The sequence below is a fragment of the Gymnoscopelus braueri genome (genome assembly GCF_963280865.1).
Source record: "Gymnoscopelus braueri genome assembly, chromosome: 1".
Classification (NCBI taxonomy): Eukaryota; Metazoa; Chordata; class Actinopteri; order Myctophiformes; family Myctophidae; genus Gymnoscopelus; species Gymnoscopelus braueri.
This window is the reverse complement of record NC_137603.1, coordinates 24104370-24125265: the sequence shown is the minus strand read 5'-3', so window position 1 is coordinate 24125265 and position 20896 is coordinate 24104370. Positions and strand designations below refer to the sequence as shown.

General features: G+C 41.5%; 1 protein-coding gene across 1 annotated transcript in view; it reads right to left on the bottom strand.

Annotated features, from left to right (window-relative positions):
• cdh16 (cadherin 16, KSP-cadherin) overlaps nucleotides 1-18811 on the bottom strand; it is a gene marked incomplete at both ends in the record, with an annotated part of 32038 nt that extends 13227 nt beyond the window's left edge. Inside the window, 8 exons of the mRNA XM_080426342.1 lie at nucleotides 1615-1806; nucleotides 6068-6144; nucleotides 7109-7321; nucleotides 8583-8733; nucleotides 10696-10821; nucleotides 15628-15824; nucleotides 17727-17885; nucleotides 18700-18811. Of these exons, the coding sequence (XP_080282468.1) occupies nucleotides 1615-1806; nucleotides 6068-6144; nucleotides 7109-7321; nucleotides 8583-8733; nucleotides 10696-10821; nucleotides 15628-15824; nucleotides 17727-17885; nucleotides 18700-18811 (1227 nt within the window). The remainder of the gene's footprint in view (nucleotides 1-1614; nucleotides 1807-6067; nucleotides 6145-7108; nucleotides 7322-8582; nucleotides 8734-10695; nucleotides 10822-15627; nucleotides 15825-17726; nucleotides 17886-18699) is intronic.
• Between the last annotated feature and the right edge of the window lie 2085 nt (nucleotides 18812-20896).

Here is a 20896-nt window from a genome sequence, read left to right as displayed (position 1 = left end):
TAATTTCTCGATTTGAAAGTGTCAGAAACAATGGGTTAAATTCTTGGCCTTTTCAGACATCTCCTGTTTTAACTCAGAGCAACATGCGTGCAATGCACGATTGAACTGCATTCATCAATTCCCACTGAGAGGTTGAAAATAATAGTCTGTCTCCTGCATTGGCCCACTTACAGAGAGCACAGTGTCAAAACACACAGATATACACAGCCATCAGTGGTGGACAGTAGCGAAGTACCTTGTCTGCTTGTTGTTAACTAGTTGTACGAACTCTTGTGTTATTATTGTATTGTTTTATTGGATCTTGTTTAGTCGATACACTTATTTGTTTTAGCTCTTGCTCATTTGATTTTGCTATTTGTATCATCTGTTTAAGAAAGTAGGTAGCTGATATATTGCACTTTTACCTTAGCGCTAGGTATACTCTTAGTTGCTTGTCTTAGCAGAAAATGCACTTAGGACTTCTGGTGATTAGTAGTTTTGTTCCCTACCTATGTTGAATGCACTTATTGTAAGTCACTTTGGATAAAAGCGTCTGCTAAATGACTGTAATAATGTAATGTACATTTACTTGAGTACTGTATTTGAGAAAATTCTTTGAGTATCTGTACTTCACCGTATTTTTTGATTACTGTATGACTTTCACTCCACTACATTTCAAAGACAAATATTGTACTTTTGTCTACTCTCACATTTCAAAGACAAATATTGTACTTTTGTCTACTCTCAAATTTCAAAGACAGATATTGTACTTTTGTCTACTCTCCAGTCTCTACATTTCTAGGAAGGGAAAAAAGTACATTATGAATTAAATACTTCAGCACTATTTGAATTATTTGTGAAAATAGCCGATCTGAGCTTGAGATCTGCTGTTTTCACCCTTGTTATTTGGGGGGGGGATCTAAATGTCAATACAGCATTTGATATTAAAAACGAAATGTACTTTGGAATTTGTACTTTTGAATACAACTTTTTTATCAAAGCAAGTAACGGTACTCTAGTCCCTTTTGACAAATTCTGACTGAACTACTTTCACTTTCACAGTGGAGTAATATTTGATTGACTCAAGTACTGGGGTTGAGTATTGTGCCACACACAGCCCTGACCATGTGCGTACACTGGTTCACACCTCACTGGACTATCTATGAGAGGCAGGCGGAGAGTTGCGGTGCCCCAGGGATAGGAGAGATTATTGAGCTCAAATATTCTATTGTCATCTGGGATCTTGTTTTCAGGCATGCCTGATTGAAATATAAACTGCAGGCTTTTTTCCAACCGTGGCACTATAACTCCATGATAAGAGTTCTGTTTCATTTTGAAACATATATAGTTACTAAATGCAGCTTCTTTGGCAGCACAAACCCCAAAGATGCAGGGTCAACCCTGAATGACACTTACTGTAACCACTTGAACCGCAGCATTCATATTCTGGAGGAACATTAGCCAAAAATTGCCGATCCACAAGCTCCAGATCTGCTATTTTTGGTGAATAGATTTGGTGTGTGTAGACAGGGAAAAATACGGTCTAAATACAAAGCCAAACTCAGGTCCAGTTGACTAAGTCTAGAGGGTTTCAGTGAGTCAGACCCAAGAGACAGAGACAAGACGGGTGTTTACCTTGGAGAGGACCAGTGAGACCTCGTTGGTCTGTCTGTCCGTCACCAGGGTGAAGACCTCCTCCTCGTTGCCAGACTCCAGGCGGTAGTCCACCTGCCAGCTGTCGCCTCCTCGCACGTCAGCATCCCCCGCCGACACCGCCGACACGGTGGTGCCCACGGTAGCATCCTCTAGGATGTGGAAGGGCCCATACTGACGGGGGGGAGACACCACATGAAATAGCACAGATAGAAACAGATCAAAAGCTTGTATGTCGGCTATTTTAGCTACTTTGGCGCACCGCTATTGTACAATGAAGTGGGGCATTCATTTATGAAAAACATAAAACGTTGAAACATGGAGATACAAGGTCTCTGCCCGACAGCAACGATATAATTTCATATTAATTAAATTGTGAGTTCACATTATTCATAAATAACAGCTACACACAACCACCAATCAGAAGCCATTGATTGATAATCCTCCAGTTCACTGTTGCGTTGCCAAGTAACGTTGAGTGCTAGCATAATACACTGTCCCTACAATTTCAGTTAAGTGTATGTTCACAGATCTACATGTGTGGGTGAATATGCATTATGACTGTCCTCTGTGGCTCTGCCTGTTGTTAGCTGACCTTCATTCGCACACCTCCTCCAGTATCTTTGTGCTTAGACACCGGCCCTTTAATCTGCCACTCAGGGCTCTCATCTGGTGCAGCGGTGATCCCTGTGATCTGACCACAGGGTCGCTGCAGCCGGCCCTGTCACCACTCCCGTCCCACATGCACTCCCTATAGCTCTGCGTTCACATGGCCATGGAAAAAAGCTGGGACCACTCAGGCGTGACCTGCTCAAGAGCTTTTTCCACCTCCGTGTGTGTGTGTGTGTGTGTGTGTGAACTTGTATTACTGTACTTGTGAGGGTCAAATGTCCCCACAAGTATAGCATATTTTAGAAATTGACATTGTGAGGGCCATTTTCATGCTCCTCACAAGAAACAATTGTTAAAAACTAGAAAAAGTGCTCCTCGTAGGCGTAGCACAGGTCTCCACCAGGTCAGGTACTGTAGGTTAGTGTGGGCCGGCAATGTTCGGAATTCGCCAATCAGGCTGGAATGTGAAAAATCAGACGGATCGGACGGATCCGTCTTGATCACTTGACTAAAGAGATAATATGTACCGATTTGCGTGATGTTTGGAGAACATTTGTAGGAGTAATATAAAAATATTGTATTGAAAAAATCGGCCTCCTGGTGGTGCTATAATAGGGCAATGTTGAAAGGGTGGCATTTGTTCCTCAATGTAGTGCGAATGTGTGTGCAAAGTTTCACTGCAATCTGACGGTCTGCGTTCATGATTTGCGGCATCTTGTTCAAAACGGGTCACTCCTGCAAACTTTAGATGTCAATCTTAGCCAATCAGGATGGGATATGAAAAATCTAATAGATCCGTCTTGATCACATGACTCTAGAGATCATGTGTACCGATTTGTCATTTGGATAAAATCTGAAGGAGTAATATCCAAAAATGTGTTTTACACAAGTCGGCCTCCTGGTGGCGCTATAAAAGGCAAATGTGAAAAATGCAGGGCAAAGGCTTTTCCTTCGCCTCTAGGGAGTGCACATACAAAGTTTTACACAGATGGTGCAGTTATAGGTAAAAATACGAATCGGCATGTTATATAGTCAGGGGATATTAAAAAAATCTTGGAATAAATTCCTTACCAAAAAAATTATTCACCAATGTGTTTGTAAAGGTGTCTAGTAACACATCTCACAAAGACTGAAATGCAGTCCCCCTAGGAGAATCTTTGACAGCTCCTTAAAGTTGGGGTACCCACCATAACCTTGGTTAAAAAAAAATCCAAAAAAAAATCTAAATTTAATTCTGTTTTAAGTAGCATGTGAGGTGTCAAACTAGGGTGTTTTTATGATTCTGAATCCATTGCAAGCATTTGTTTTGCACCAAAACCACTCCTTGGGCTAAAAACGTCCCAATCTCAATGGGCTTTTTACACAAAAAGTATACCTGGAAAAGGATGGCTATGGCCGTTTTTAGCCCAAGGAGTGGTTTTGGTGCAAAACAAATGCTTGCAATGGATTCAGAATCATAATAACACCCTAGTTTGACCCCTCACATGCTACTTAAAACAGAATTAAATTTTGATTTTTTTTTTGATTTTTTTATGGTGGGTACTCCAACTTTAAGGAGCTGTCAAAAATTATCCTAGGGGGACTGCATTTCAGTCTTTGTGAGATGTGTTACTAGACACCTTTACAAACACATTGGCGAAGATTTTTTTTGGTAAGGAATTTATTCCAAGATTGGAAAATATTCTGCTAATATCCCCTGACTATATAGCCCATGAGGCTGATTAGAAAATTTTCAAGTGGCATTTCTTCCTCTGCCTTGTGAAAATGTGCGTGCCAAATTTCTCAGAAATTGCATGCTGTGTTCATGATTTGAGGCATTTTGTTCAAAACGGAGCACTCCTGCAAACTTCGGAAGCCATTCTTAGCCAATCAGGATGGAATATGAAATATAATAGGTCCATGTGAAAAAGTTGGGGCAGATGTTCTGAATTGGCATCCAGGGAGTGTGTGTGCACAGTTTCATTGCGATCAAGCCATTAGTGCCGGAGATTAGCTGTCCACAGATGGACGGGGCGACGGACACACGGACACAGACACACGGACGGACGGACGGACGGACGGACACACGGACCGACGGACAGGGTGCAAAACATAATCCCGGCTATGCCTTTCAGCCTGGCGGAGACAATAAGAGGAGTACCACGACCGCGCCTCAGTCAATTCAAGGCAGGTCCGGTGCGTCACAGGAGCGGGACACAACAATGGAGAAGGAGACATAGGAGCAGCTCGGACATTTAAGCCAATTAGCCTTTTTTATTAGTAAAGTCCTAGGACAGGAGTCAGAATAAAAAAGGCTTAAATGTCTGAGCTGCTCCAGTGTCTCGTTCTTCTCCAAGAAAAATCATACATTTTTATGGTTAAAGAAAAGATGTTTAGAGTTACGTGTGTGTGTGTGTGTGTGTGTGTGTGTGTGTGTGTGTGTGTGTGTGTGTGTGTGTGTGTGTGTGTGCGTGTGTGCGTCTGTGTGTGCGTGCGTGTGTGTTGTGGGGTTGTCAAGTGCCCACATTTGCTTGAGAGCCAGAAGGACAATGTGGGAGCTTGTAGCCACTGTCACATCAGCTGTGAAATGACTGCACAGTAAAGCCAATATTTGAGACAAATATGGTGTCAGTCCCAAGCTTTCAGTTGCCTGTTTTGCAGAATTCTAAATGGAAACATAATAATGTTTCAGGGCAGGAGATTATGTAAAGGCTAATTTAATGTATACTTTTTTTAATTTACTGATCTTGTCGCACGAAGATAATGGCTGATTTTGAAGCGTTGCGTCATGTTTTTACAGTTGAACAAATTGTGTCACGATTGCACGAAAAAGGATCAATTAGGCTTAACCATACCAAACCAGTGTCACAGTTGTATGAAAAAGGATAAATTGGGCTTAACTGTACCCAAACCAACCCCCTCTTTGTGCTTTGGCTAAAACACAATGCTCCTTCAGTAGTTCGTGTTCTTGAATTCTTTCAGTGCCCATACTGTCTGACAGTGAGAAGTATATCTACAGATTTGTTCTCCACTATCACAACACGATGGCTCTCCCACGTAATGTACTGTAGCCTCCGAGGGCCTCTGGGCATTCTCTCTTCCATTATTCACAGGGTGTAGGTGGTACCCAGGGGTTTTTCCGTAACTGTCTATGTTTAGACTGCTTTCTTCACAGCAGCGAGTCTGAAGTAGGCCACAATATGAGAACTACTGTACCACTGTGAGCTGGGCCTGTATGTGTCTGTCTGGGATGCCTGGGTCATCCTGGATGGATGGAATGATGGTGATCTTATTTATTTTTAGAAATAGGCCTAACTTGCATTCAGTGACAACTTGCACAATGCACATGTCATGTAGTGTTATAAGCAGATTGCAGGATAAGGCAGAATTGAGGATGCTACGATTCTCATTAAGGGATATATTGGGAGAAGGATGCTAAAGAGGCTGCCAGGCAAGAGGAGGAGCGGAAGGCCAAAGAGGAGGTTTATGGGTGCGATGAGAGAGGACATGCAGATGGCTGAAGTGACAGAGGAAGACGCAGAAAACAGAGGCAGATGGAAACAGATGATCTGCCGAGGCGACCCCTGATGGGAATTTGCCTAAAAGAAGAGGACACGCTGTTCATTTGGAGCACGAAGAAATGAATAAAACCATAGGACCTTATCTATTTCCCTGCCAGGAACATCACATCAGCAAACTGCACTGTGGGGTTCAGTCTGGCCCAATGATCACTGATTATGTATCTGTGTGATGTTTTTGTAGGCTTTGTGTGTGTGTGTGTGTGTGTGTGTGTGCATGCAGGCGACGTGCATGCGTGCGTGCGTGTGTGTTCTGCACAGAATACCTCATGTTGAGGAAACACCGGGGGGTGGTTGTTCTCATCTTGCACTGTCACCACCACGGTACAGGAGCTGTTCAAACCTGACAGTGACATCACCACAGCACCCATGAGTCATGTGGGTCAATCAGTGCGTTACACAAAGAACGCATGCAACGTGAGCCAGCTAGTACCTCACACTGCATCTATCATCCCTATCTCCCCTGAATCACAGAGAACCAGCATCATTTGCTTAATTAGAAGCCACCCCATGCACCCCTAAAGCCTCATTTACAACTATCGTGACTTGGCTGTAAAAACGAAGGCGTTATCATTGTCGATTTTCTCATATCTAGTGTCAGGTGGTACATATTTTGATGAATATAGAATCATGAATAAACATGGGACACTATTTATAGAGTCATTATAGGCAAAAATAGCCGCTCTACAAGCTGGCAACACATTGCAATGCATTGTGAGCTTGTAGATCGGCTATTTACATTTTTCTCCCCCCCCCCCAAAAAAAAGAAATAGAAAATAGGTATTAAGTGTTTAACACTGGGGTTTTACTGTGTATATATAGCATACACAGCACAATGACCATATTATCTCCGTAGATGAGGAGGTCCACAGTAGTGGTGTAAAGTAACTAAGTACATCTATTCAAGTACTGCCCAATTTTGGGGTATTTTACTTTACAGGAGTATTTCCAATTTTCAGTACTTTTACTTCTACTCCACTACATCTCAGAGGCAAATATTGTACCTTTACTCCACTACAATTACTTGAAAACTTTAGTTAATAGTTACTAAACATATATTAACCATACAGCCTTAAATATAGTTCGTCCATTAGAAAATAGCCGATCTACACGCTCAACAACTTGTAGATCTGCTCTTTTCAAAAGATTAGTCTATCTTTTATACATTTGAAAACTTGTGAAATGGGACATTCTGCACAATGAGTGCTTTCTACTTTCGGTACTTTAAGTACATTTTGAAACCAATACTTTTGTACTTTTACTCAAGTAAATTTAGATTTTTTTTCCCACCACTGGTCCACAGTTACCTTTTGCATCCTCAGCAGTGATGGTGAGGGTGTACTGTGGCGCGGTGCCCTCCATGCTGTCTGCTTGAACACAGATCACCCCTGAGTCACGGTCCACCCTGAAGAGAGCGCGGGGGCTTTCTGGGATCTGACCCACTAAGCGGTAGAAGATGCGCACGTTATCTGTCTTGGGGTCATCGTTGTCTGCTGCCTGCACCGTAAGGATTTCTGTCCCTGTGGGAAACATTATGCCAGTGAGTAAAAGCAAAGGCCGCCGACAGGCAGAATGTCCAACAAGGCAGGAAGCAAAAAGCAGATTGAGACGCAGCTGTCTGTGACAAATCGTCGCTGTCGGGTGGAAACCTTGTATGTCCAAAACTGTTACTTTTCAGGAAATGGAGAAAAAAAATAACCTGTGTTCCTAATGGATCCAATGTAGTTATTGTTTCGTCACAAGCTCTTGTTAATACTTTTCATTGGTTAAATATTTATAAAAGCCACAGACACACTTAACCACTTTCACTTTGTCTTGCAAAATCTTAATCGGAAATAGCACAAATAGCAGATCTACACACGCAGTGAGTGAGTTTGTAGACCTGCTACACAGATCTGCTCCAACCCCCGTCCACAGGGACAGATTGGCTATTTTGTGCTACTTTGTGTGACACTAGCATGACAAAGTATGGCATTAACCCATTTAGACCTGAGGCCTAAAAAACGCCTTCTAAATCCTGACCTACATTTTTTTATTATTATGTTGCTATGTACAGTATATAGCAACAACAAAATGACACAGGGGCGTTCCAGGCTTGAAAGGTGTAACCATAGACGTGTAAATGGTTTGAATTTGAAATATGGAGATACAAGGTTCCTGCCCGACAGCAACAAAATCAGGACCAGGGGACGAACATTATACTACTACTCTCTTGTAAAGCCCACGCGCTTATTTCACTGTGAGTCACAGATTGTTTTTAAACATAAACAAAAGGCTTTCACACACTGACCTACACATGTCACAATAGCCTGTGCTTTTTTATGAGCACCCAATGTCCTGGCTAGACCCCGATAATATTTCATGGGTGACCTCATCTATCTGGTGCACAAAGCCCTCCCTACCTGCCCACTCTGAACATTCATCGTGCTGCCTCTTATGCTATCATTGCTGCTATGAAAGAATAATCCTATTACACTGTGAATACAATAGATAGATAGATAGATAGATAGATAGATAGATAGATAGACAGACAGATATATAGATAGATAGATAGATAGATAGTTAGATAGATAGATAGATAGATAGATAGATAGATAGTTAGATAGATAGATAGATAGATAGATAGATAGATAGATAGATAGATAGATAGATAGACAGATAGATAGACAGATACACAGACAGACAAACAGACAGACAGACAGACAGACAGACAGACAGACAGACAGACAGACAGACAGACAGACAGACAGACAGACAGACAGATGTGATTCAGTCAGTCACCCCTGGCGGCTAGTTCTTTGACCACAGTGTGGTATTGGGCCTGCGGGAAGGTTGGTCTATTGTCGTTGGCGTCGCCCACCATCACTCTCAGCTCCACTGGCTTGGCAATCTCTCTGCCATCAGGCCGCTCCACCACAATGCTGATCTGGAACTGGTAGACACACATACACACACGAAGTGTGTTAATACTATGAGTACAGACATGCCACAGTTCATTTATGGGCTTGTGCACAGATCACAGAATTGAGTTATTAGACACCGAACTGCTCTTTAGCACATGTCATGCCGGGTAAGCATCTCTTTTGATCTCTAACAGTTACGATCTATGAGCTGTTTTATAATTAATCACAACTACAGTCCACACTTGTGTATGAGCAGCAAAGATTAATACACACTGTATACCTAACCCAGGTGACCAATGTAAGAAAAAATATATAAGACATGCTGATGCAGTGCACCTGAATGCCCCTGCTCCCCACCCCTGCCATCCGCCAAATACCCAACTACACTTTTAGAATTGTCCTATTCCTATTTATCTGGTCTCTAAACATTCTACCCATGGTTGCCAAAGTTTCAATGCATCTCTTATACATATCCATCCTTCCACGCTCTCCCTCTGATGTCTTATTTGATAAAGAATTATGATTTTACAACCAACATAAATAAAGCATGGCCTTCATGGAACTTCATGTGGTAGGCTTGCACACACATATGCTGTTGTGGCAACTCAGTGCTTGTTGTGTGTCATTCTCTGTCCATTCAGCCAGTGTATTTTAGAATAACTTTTAGTTATATTATGAAGGAAATCTGAACCTCTTCAGGGCTCAAATCGTACACACGATCCTAAAGGGAAAACTACAAGCAACACTTAAACTTTGATTTATATTCCTAATCCTAACAAGGATTCCCCTCTCTGCCTAAAGCAAACAAGACTTGAATTTAAGCCGTTTGATTTATGAACCTATACACCCATGATTCTTTTCTTCACCATAGTTGAAGGAAAATTGCAGTGGCTTTCATTTTTGGCTCATTGCCTTCATCACAACTATTTAACTTTACAAATATGAAATCTCCCATGGTTCCCATGGTCCTCTTGCTATGATTTAGGTCAACGTCCCTTTGAGTGAAAGGTCATTCACTGGTGACATCGTAAGTCATCAGCAAAGAGGCCAAAAACAGGAAGTGACTGAAAAAACGTGAATGTACAAATGATTATTGCCATCACTTCAAACAAAAACGATATTGTAGCCTACCAGCCTTACATTCAGATTAAACCATCACTCAAGAGCTTTGTTGCAATTAATACAAATAAACAAGATAAACAATGAACTAGGTGTTATGTTAGACTATAACAACGGATTCATGTCAGTACATCCCTAAATGTTTCGAAGGGTTTCAACTGAATGGGAAATGCAAAGATTCTAAATAATATATCGCACACAGCTTGCCATTAACAATTCATCGTTTTAAAATGATTACAATGCCCATGCATTTCAGTGTACTACTTCCATGATGTGGGCAATAATAAACCACAGCCTCAATATTGGGTAGCGCTTGAGCAGCAGAGAAACTTAGATGTGCAAGAAATTAACACCAAAATTTTCTGGTAAATGGCGGAACTGAAGAGTCACATTTTTGGCTTACATTGCAATAAAGAGTAAAGACTAGCTGACTAAATGTTTGCAAAAGGACATTGCTATTGACTTGCTGTCAGATATGTGCAAACAGCACAAAAATCATAATTCACAGAATACAAATAAAAGTTAGTCAAGAGGCATATGAAGGTATAGTTAAACATCTAGTTAGATTAACACTGAATATTTTACTGTGTGGGTCAACATTACATTTAATACTGTACAACATTCATTCTCAGATTAAACATTTACAGTTATTATTATAAACCAGTGCTTCTCAAAGTGGGGTCCGGGGACCCTCAGGGTTCCTTGAGGGGGGTTCCAAATGGACCCTTACAGGTCTGTAACGGAACCAAATGGACCCGTTGTACAGAGTTACTGGGGTCCTTGAAATAAAAAAAAGGTTTCAGCACCAAAGTTATGAACCATTACTTATACTTCTGCGCTATAGATGGTTTTAGGTTGCAAAAGGTACTGACCTGGTCCTGTGTCTCCCTATCCAGAGGGGCGTTCAGATAGATGACTCCTTCCCTGCTGATAGTGAAGAGCATTTCTGGAAACTCCCCCTCCAGACTGTACTCTGCCTGACTACCGCTCCATTTCACCTAGACAAACAACAAAAAGGCATTCACACGCATGCACGCGCATGTAAGCACACACGCACACGCGCGCACACACGCGCTCGCACACACACACACACACACACACACACACACACACACACACACACACACACACACACACACACACACACACACACACACACACACACACACACACACACACACACACACACACACACAGTACATCCATGTATAACTGCAAAGGTTTATGCCTTCATCTTATAAACACCCTTGAAGTGGTACGCATCGGGGGCTTGTAAGAAGAAAGAAACAAAATCTAATAGTATAGCAAGGGGTCTGCAAAAGGGGAAACAAGATGTATATAATGCACAAAGTACAAACCCAGAGTCACCGTCGTGTGTTTACATGATAAAGTCACGACGAAATGTACTGACGATGATTAGGAACAGAGAGAGGACAGCCAAGACTAACTTGTGTGACTGGAGGGATTTTCCACTGGGCTTTACAACGCAGCCCCTTGACAGAGAGGTTGTGTGATGGGTGCTGAGAGGGCCCTAGCAGCCACCCCAACAGCACCCAACAAGGAGAGGAGAGAAGCGCGGCCACAGCAGCATGCACACGCACAGCGGTGGAAGAAGTACTTAGATTTTTTTCCCCTTTTACTTCAGTAAAAGTAGCAATAGCACAATGTAGAAATACTCTGTTATTAGTAAAAGGCATTAAAATATACTTAAAGCACCAAAAGTAAAAGTACTTTGGTAATTATTTCTGAATAGCCGAAGTATACAATAGGGCTTAATTGGTTAATGTGAGTTTTGTAATAATAATATAAATCTGCAAAGTAACTAATAACTAAAGTTTTCAAATAATTATAGATGATTAAAAAGTACAACATTTGCCTCTGAGGTGTAGTGGAGTAGAAGTATAAAGTATAAAACATTTTTTTTATCATACTCAAGTAACATAAAAGTACCTCAATATTGTACCTAAGCAGCCTACAGTACTTGAGTAAATGCACTTTCCACCACTGCACACATGCAAACCCGGGGCATGTGTATCGCCTCAACCCCCCTGTCACACACTCTGCTCCTGTTCTTTACAGAGGAGCACTGCTTAAACTCAGTACCTGTGTATACACCAAGCCACTTCACAACAGCTGGCCGCCTCTCAATGTTATGGTGTGTTTTCTAGACCTCAGAAACGTAATGACATGTGTGTGTGCGTGTGCGTGTGCGTGTGCGTGTGCGTGTGCGTGTGCGTGTGTGTGTGTGTGTGTGTGTGTGTGTGTGTGTGTGTGTGTGTGTGTGTGTGTGTGTGTGTGTGTGTGTGCGCGTGTGCGTGTGTGTGCGTCTGTCTGGGGACCTGATTGATGATCAATGCCTATTTCTATAAATAGATCTACAGTATACGATTCAATTGCGATGAGGTCATGTGTTTTGGCTCTGTCTGTTGTATCTAATGTCTTGCAGAGAGGACATTCTGTGTGCAGGACCGCTCGGTAAAGGACAGCTTGATGCTGTGCTGAATGCACACAGTGCATTTGCTGAGTGAATATGAAGGAATATACGCAGCGGGGGACACGGTACTCAACCCCAGTAAATGAGTCAAAGATGCAAGTGAAAGTTGCTCTCAGATTTGTACTTCAGTTAAAGTACAGGAGTACTCGCTTTTGAAGATACTGAACTCTTCAAAAGTATGCTTTTAAAAATACTCAATAAGTATTCAAAAGTACAAATTACAAAGTATATTTTCTTTTTAATATCAATGCATTGTTGTATTGAAATTTTAGACATTTCCCCCCAAAATTCAAAGAATTCCAGAAATGTTCTACAAATAATGATAGCGAAAATAGCAGATCTACAAGCTCACAACGCATCGCATCATGACATGTTGTGAGCTTGTAGATCTGCTATTTGTATTATATTTGAAATAATGCTTAAGTGGTTAATTCATAATGTACTTTTTCCCTTCCTAGAAATGTAGTGGAGTCAAAAATACAATATGTGTCTTTGGAACGTATAGTGGAGTGAAAGTATCCACAAATACAAATACTCAAGTTAAGTACAGATACTCAATGTGCTTAAAGTACTCAAGTACATGTACCTCATAACTGTCCACCACTGAATATATATAATGCAAATGGATTTTTGGCAGCACTTTAAGATTAAATGATCCATGCTACTCACTACAAGGTTTATGTAGACATGATCACCATGATCCACTTATCTGAGACAGCAGGAGGGATAATGTGTGTTTCTGAGTGTGTGTCCCCTCCTACATAAAAACGCTCGTACGCTCATAGAGCGTGGGCGAAACCAGGCTTCCCCCATGTCATTTGCCCTATTCCTATTGTGTGTGATTCACATTCTCGGATGAGTAATGCTGGAGCTGTGCAAAATGCAACAATCTAAATTATTTCCCGTGTGCTTATTATTTGATATTAGAACAACACTCAACATGCATCACAAAAGCATGGTTGGGCAATCTGTTCGGCCAAAGCTCTTCACACAAGCACATGCTATACATTACAATAAAGGCCCATGTTGAAATTATCATTTGGCATAAGGCTGATGAATTCATCAGGAACTACAATAGTGTGCTCCTCTGAGTGCAGATCCCCGCCAGGCCGGGGTGCCTACACGTGTTGCAACCTGTTATAGTGCAACCATAAGGCCCATTTGAAACATTTGGGGTGGCAGGTCTTCCTTGGTCAACATGCAAAATTCCTTGGTGTGCATGCAAAATGTTCCGGCAATCGGACACTGTGTTCATGATTTGTAGCATTTTGTGCAAAATGGGCTACTCCCGCAAACATTGGAAGCCAATCATAGCCAATCAGAATATGAAAAATTTGACATCTTGATCACATGACAATAGAGATAATGTGTACTGATTTGCATGAGGTTTGGACAAAATCTTGAGGAGTAATATAAAAAAGATGTGTCTTGCAAAGATTGACCTCATGGGGGCGATGTGAAAGATTTGGGGTGGCTGTTCTTCCTTGGCTTCCTGAGACTGTGCATGCATAGTTGTCTCCGCCAGGCCGAAGGCATGGCGAGAGAGTATGTTTTACCCCTTGTCCGTCCGTCCGTGTGTGTGTCCGTCCGTCCGTGTGTGTGTCCGTCTGTCACCAGCTAATCTCCGGCACCGTTGGCCCGGTCGCTCCGAAACTGTGCACACACACTCCCTGGATGCCAATTCAGAACCTCTGCCCCAAATCTTTCACATGGGCCTGTTATAGCGCCACCAGGAGGCCGTTTTGTGCAAAATCCATTTTTTTATATTACTCCTACAAATTCTATCCAAACGTCATGCAAATCGGTACACAGTATCACTATAGTCATGTGATCAACACGGATCTGTCCGATTTCCCGTATTCCATCCTCATTGCCTAAGGTTGGCTTCCAAAGTTTGCAGGATTGGTCCGTTTTGAACAAAAAGCCTCAAAGTATACACACAGCTTGGGATTTCCGTGAAATTTCACACGCACATTCCCACTAGGCCGAGGAAGAAATGCCACCCTTCTCACATTGGCCTGTTATAGCGCCACCAGCAGGTCTAATTTAGCAAAACACATTTTTGGAACAAAATGCCTCAAATCATGAATGCAGTGTCAATGCAAGAATAAATGGCACGGTTGGCACCCTTTTCACATTGGCCTATTATAGCGCCACCAGGAGGCCAGAATAACGTACCTGACCTGGCGGAGACCTGTGCTCCGAGGAGCACTTTTTCTAGTTTCACATCGATCTGTCCAACGGTGCCGAAGATTAGCTGTTTACAGACGGACGGGCGGATAGACAGGCGGACTCACAGGAGCAAAAACAAAATCCCTTGATTTTGGCCGTTCTAGACTGACAAAATGTATATTCCTACAGATGAATTCATGTGTATTCATTGTGTGGGTGGCTTATAAAAGAGATGGAGGGCTGAGGGTGAGTGTAGAGGAGGCAAGAGAACAGAGGAGGTGGTGGGGGAGGCATATATTGGCCATAGAGATTTTCAGATATTCCTACTGCTCTTTATTTGGAGCCAGAATCATCTCTAAAAGCCAAATGTCCTCTGTCCACAGTTTTCTGTCTTGAACAAATGAAGCTAATTGTTGCCAAGCTTAGCTTGATTTAATTTACTCAGAAACAGTACATCTATTATTGCTGCTGAGATGGATCTGTTTCTGCTACTACAAACCCTCTTAGAGCATTAGTGGTTATTTATACTTCGATGCTGCTATGACTGATTGTAGAAAGAAAGCAAACAGTAGTCAAGGCCAGAAACAGATAAAAAATACAGCAATACGTCATACGGCTAAAGACTGCAAAAAGTCAGTAGAATCTTTTGAACAGCAAAGCTGGCAACCATGATTTCTCTTTTATCCTCCTGAACATAGCTGGCCTCCAGAAGCCATGCTTGAAAGAAGACGAGAACTGAAAAGGTTACGCATAACACCTTGAACATAGCACAATGAGTGATGATGGCGCCTAAAATGACTCACTCATGCAGAGAGCAATGATGAACAGCATCAATAATGCAACATTTGGTCACTCAGGATGACCCAACTGACACTAAAAATAGTAACTGGCAATATGATGCTACTTTGCTAAACCGTGGATATTGGCAAAGTGCTTGGTTTATGGTAACATGATATGTTTGAAACAGCAATTCCAATATAGTCAACACTCAAAGTTTGTTAACATGATGTAGGCCTATGTTTTATCTCGGGCAGAAGACAAAGACAAGATGGCCTAAACAACGTAATGTAAATGGATGTTAGGATTTGACTCAGTGTTTCATTCCTAGCTAAGTATTTCAGAGGAGAGGCTTTCTCACCTGTGAGATGGGGATGGGGTAAGGGCCTGGTAGGTTCTCCTGTAGTCGCACAGGGTCAGGCGATGCCCAGGTGTTTCCAGTGACTTCCACGGTGACAATGCCTGTAGAGAAGAAGGCATTAGCCTTCCCAGCCATGTCCTTCACCATCACTGACAGCTTGTAGCGACCACACATCTCTGGGTCCAGAGTAGAGGCTCCTAATGGGCACAACACAAGAAATAATAAAAGGACACATCAATTAGATGTATATCTCTCACACGTACACACTTCCACATCTGGTATACTGAGATAAATTATGGAAACTATGAGAAAGTAATGAAGGACCTGTTAAAAGTCAACATAGCCTAAGTGATGATATATAATTTCAAGTTCAGAAATTTGATGGCAATAAACATTATTGCAGCACCTGGTTAGACTATCTTAGACATCATAATTAAACGTTTTGTTATAGTTTTTTTTTATTCATCTCTTGACCTTTTAATTCATTCCAGTATTGTAGTTCACACCAAAGCCCCTAAAAACCCCAACCGACTAACAGCTTACAGTACCAAGTGTAAGCTGGCCTGCAGAACAAAGTCAAAATTCGGAGAAACGGAGCTTCAGTGTAGCAGAGGTTTGAAAAGAGAGAGCAAGTGGGTTGAATCAGAAAAGTGAGTGTGAAAGTCATGTAGCTCTTGCCAAGTTGTAACTAAGGGCAGTACTAGAGCTCCAGAAATAGCTCAGCATGCAAGACTTAGGCCAAGGTTGTGTGCGTGTGTGTGTGTGTGTGTGTGTGTGTGTGTGTGTGTGTGTGTGTGTGTGTGTGTGTGTGTGTGTGTGTGTGTGTGTGTGTGTGTGTGTGTGTGTGTGTGTGTGTGCGCGCGCGCGTGCTCGTGCGTGTACGTGTGTATGTGTGTGTGTGTGTGTGCATGCAAATGAATCAAACCAGTTCAAATGAAGCTTCGGGCTTTTTGGAAGCATGCTAAAAGAAAACAGTAGAGAAAACTTTGGGGCAGCCATCACTGAGTGGGTAGAGAGGCTGTCTGGGAATTGGAAGGTTGTTGGTTCAACCCTCGGCTTGTACAATACAAGTTACAATTTATCCATTTGAACCCCAGCATGCTCATTCTAAGGGGAACATTTACCAAAAATAGCAGTTCTAGAAGCTCAAAAACGTCACAAATGCGACACGTTTATTATTTCAATACATGTATTTCGCTTTAACTTGATCTCTCTTTATTGAAATGATAACCATGTGTGTCAAAAGACACTAAATTCAGTCAAACGCTACAACAATGTCACGAGATGTATAGCACCTTCTGATCATCGCATAACCCTGACACTCAAAATGCAAAGTACTTACATCAAAACTGAACAGATTGTGTACATAGTGTTGCTGTCAAGATCAAAAAATAAATAACATCCTGGACACACAAATACGAGAAATAACATTTCTTACATATCTCGTTCATGTAGTATGGTTGTTTTACTTCTTAATTTTGTTTAGTTTTTCAACTGTTGCAGAACCAATCTTCCCTCTGAGAACAAACAGTACACTCAAGTTCTACTTGACCCCAGACTCTGGAACAACTTACTAATCTTACCTCCCTGGCCTTTAACTCGGTTTGACTGTGTAAATCCTGGCCCTTACAGTATACTTCTGAAATGCTGTTTTAGGCCTCTTTTTGTGGACGGTGGACTGACGGTGGATGTCACAAACATTACATCCGGACTTGCGATGTGCACCGTTGCTCCCATCCGCATTAAACATGGCACAAACACTGTTCAGGGGTCTGCTGCTAACGTGCACTGTCCCATAAATAAACAAATAAAGTAAATTAAAGCGATGAGTCACACCAGCTAGGGCCATAGGTGCGCCGATGCTCCAATCCACATGAGACTTCTGGCATGTCTGGCATGAGAATGGTCACACCAGGGACCACGTGTGGCCCTCAAAATCTAGTTTGCTCACAGAACCTCTGAGGTGATGACTAATAATGAAGTCCTTAGCAGAGGCTTGACTGGAGAAGGCCTATATATGCATAAAAATTGAGTTTGGGACCACCCGCTTCGGATGTTATCGTGGGCTGATAACATCTGAAGCGGGTGCTGGGACTCACCGTCCTCAGTGAGGGACACCTCGCCAGTGACAGAGTCGATGAAGAACATGTGACTGGAGGGAATGCGGGGTGTCTGCTCCATCAGGCTGAAACGCAGCTCGGCGTGGGCTGTGTTGCGGTCATCGCGGTCCAATGCCTCCACCTGCATGAATGGGATCCCTAACGAGCACATCGTGTTGAGTTGAGAATGTTAACCACCAGTGAATTGCACTGTAAAATCCTGAGAGTTAATTTAACTTTGAGAGTGTCAAAATGGAATCAAACGGATTTGGTTCCATTTGTACGCTCCCGGAGTTACAAATGGATAAATTGAAGGTAGGGCAACTGATAAGGGACAACTTCTGATATTTAAAGTCTAGTCCATATCTAAAGAACAATATCAGTTTATTTTTTCATATATGGAAATGACTTAAAATGACTTGGTTTTGAAAAGGTGATGCAACCGGTAGCAGAAAGGAACTGCACAGTGATGACATCACAAGTGGAGGAAGCTCCTAGATGTACACTGTATTGCCTTTGAGTACAATATTGGCCTATAAATGAACATCGTATATGTCTAGCATTCAAATCCCGATATATTTGCAATGCTCTGAAAGCCTCTATGTAAAAGGTTCAATTGCATATTGATGATATAAATATCCATGTATTTGAGATTTTAGGTGAGTTTACCAGGGTGGACTTTTTCCACTCCTGACTTCACAAAACTGCTCAACTGAATGTTGGAGGCGGGGCAGATTTAGCTGTTCAAACACCCTTTTCCAGCATTTATAAATTATGAGAATTATGAGAATGCCAAATTATTTCCCCCCACATTATTTGAATCTTCAGCATTTAAAATGACCTGTTGCTCTGTCCTGCCTTTAAATCTGTTGAATTGATCATGACCATGCATGATGCTCATAATATTGCATGTATTTTCTTACAAGTGTTTTATTAACACATTCATTTCAGAGTGTCATCACCAGAGCTTTACCTTTGAGCAGCCCCAGCTGTACACTTCCTCTCATGCTCTCCTCTGTGAAGGTGGGCACGTTGTCGTTCTTGTCGATCACACACACTTCCACGTTGAAGCTCTGACGCTGCATTGATGCTCTATATGACACCTGCAGAGCACGCACGTAAGTCCGCTTATTTAAATGCACAATTTAAATGTCACAGTTTAGGAATAAGCAGTACTTCCATACCACTGCTGTCAGGCAGAAACCTTGTATCTCCATATTTAAACTTTTAATGTTTTTTTTAATTAATGCCCTACTTCGTTGTACAGGAGCGTCACGCAAAAGTGGTGAAAAGAGTTGATCCACAAGCTTACAATGCATCGCGATGCAACATGTTATATGAGCTTGTAGATCTGCTATCTTCACTATTTTACAAACAATGTGAAAGTGGTCTTTTTAAGTCTTTATTGAACCAATTAAAAGTATTAACAAGAGCTTAAGTGACTAAATAATAACTACATTGTATACATTGGAACATTGGTTTCCACCCAACATATATATATACAACGATATATGATGTCTATGATATGAGAACATGAATACAAATGCCATGTCGGACTTACGGTATGTTACTTGATTATTTTTGGCTGACTTACCTGTAGAGAGTAAGATGGTTGTTTCTCTCTGTCCAGAGGTGTTAGAGCGTACAGAAATCCTGCATCCACTCCAAATATCCCCTCGTCATCACCTGTAACCACCAGGTCACTGTAATTGGCTGGGAGGCTTCGGAGCTGTGTGGAGCAGATTACAATTTGCCCAATCAAAAGGAGAAAACAAGTGCGCTTCCCATAATTTAGCTGGTCGCTCAGCCTAAAAAAAAATACTTAGAAACTATCAAACGTGAGAAAGGAAGGACACAATCTGAAACAGGGAAATCTTAAAAATCGTCGAAAATCTCAAACACAGGACGGACACAACCAAAAGATTATCTTCTATATAATTATGTACAAAAGGCTTTTGGTCAAAATGCTTCTTTTGTTTTAGCTCAATAATGTACTATGAGTAGTAGAAGAACTGAGTTTAATTTTAACTGGACACGTGACTTTTTACAATGGATAAGAGAGCAAAAGCAGGTTAATATGTCATTTAAGCTAAATGTATCATAAGTTATAATATATATGCCTCAACACCTTGTCGAGCAACACATCACATGAAAATTGTTTCCTACCAGAAATCAACATGGCCACATGTTCATTTCTGGTAGGTATAATACACATTTTGATTATTAGACTTATCAATCCAAACCAAACCTCCAATAATCACTGGTTATCTGTAAATTCACAAAACCCTAAATTAGCATTATACATCTTTGTTACTTTGGAACCACAGTACATTTTTAACTCGCTCCAGTGACTGGCTGGTTCTTCAGGTACCTTGTGCCAGGTCTGACCTATATACCAGTACTATATATACCTATACTAGGAAAGATTGCTTTTAGTATTTGTGGAGCAAACTTTTGGAACCTCTTGCAACGTGACCTAAAACTGAATATCCTGTACCTAGGCCTACTGGCTGTTTTAAGAATATATAACCATTCATTGCCTGTCTGCAACTGTTTTCACTGATTTGTTTGTTGATTTGCTGCATTTCAAGTTTTCAACAGATTATATTTCTTGATCTCTCATGTAGATCTTTAACTGATTTTATTTGTTGATTTACACAATATGTTTGTATTGTAATCTCATTTTAGCTTATTTATATCATCGGCATCATTGTAAATGAAGGTCACCCTCTATGATTTATTTGAGAATCTTCAATAAAGAAATATTGTTAATTGAGCATAGGGTTTGCTTTTGGGAAGGAAACCATCTTATATTGTGCAAACTGTAATAAAATCTCAAAAGTGAGTAACTGAATGCAGTATGAAACAACAATCACGAGGGCTACCCCATTTGCTTTAGACCAGTGGTTCTCAACCTTTAATGGGATCAGGACCCACTTGAAAATCTTGAAAGTGTTCGCGGCCCACCTATCTGACCACTTAATAACACAGCAACCGATAGGCTGCCGTGTTAAGTGGTCAGATGGGTGGGCCGCGTGCATTTTCATAGCATGTTTATTTTAATGATCGATCAATCAATCAATTGGGTTCTGGTTAGGATCAATTGAACTAAAGAAGAATACTTTAAGTTGCTATCACAATGAAAACACTTTTCTTTCGAAGTTTTAAAG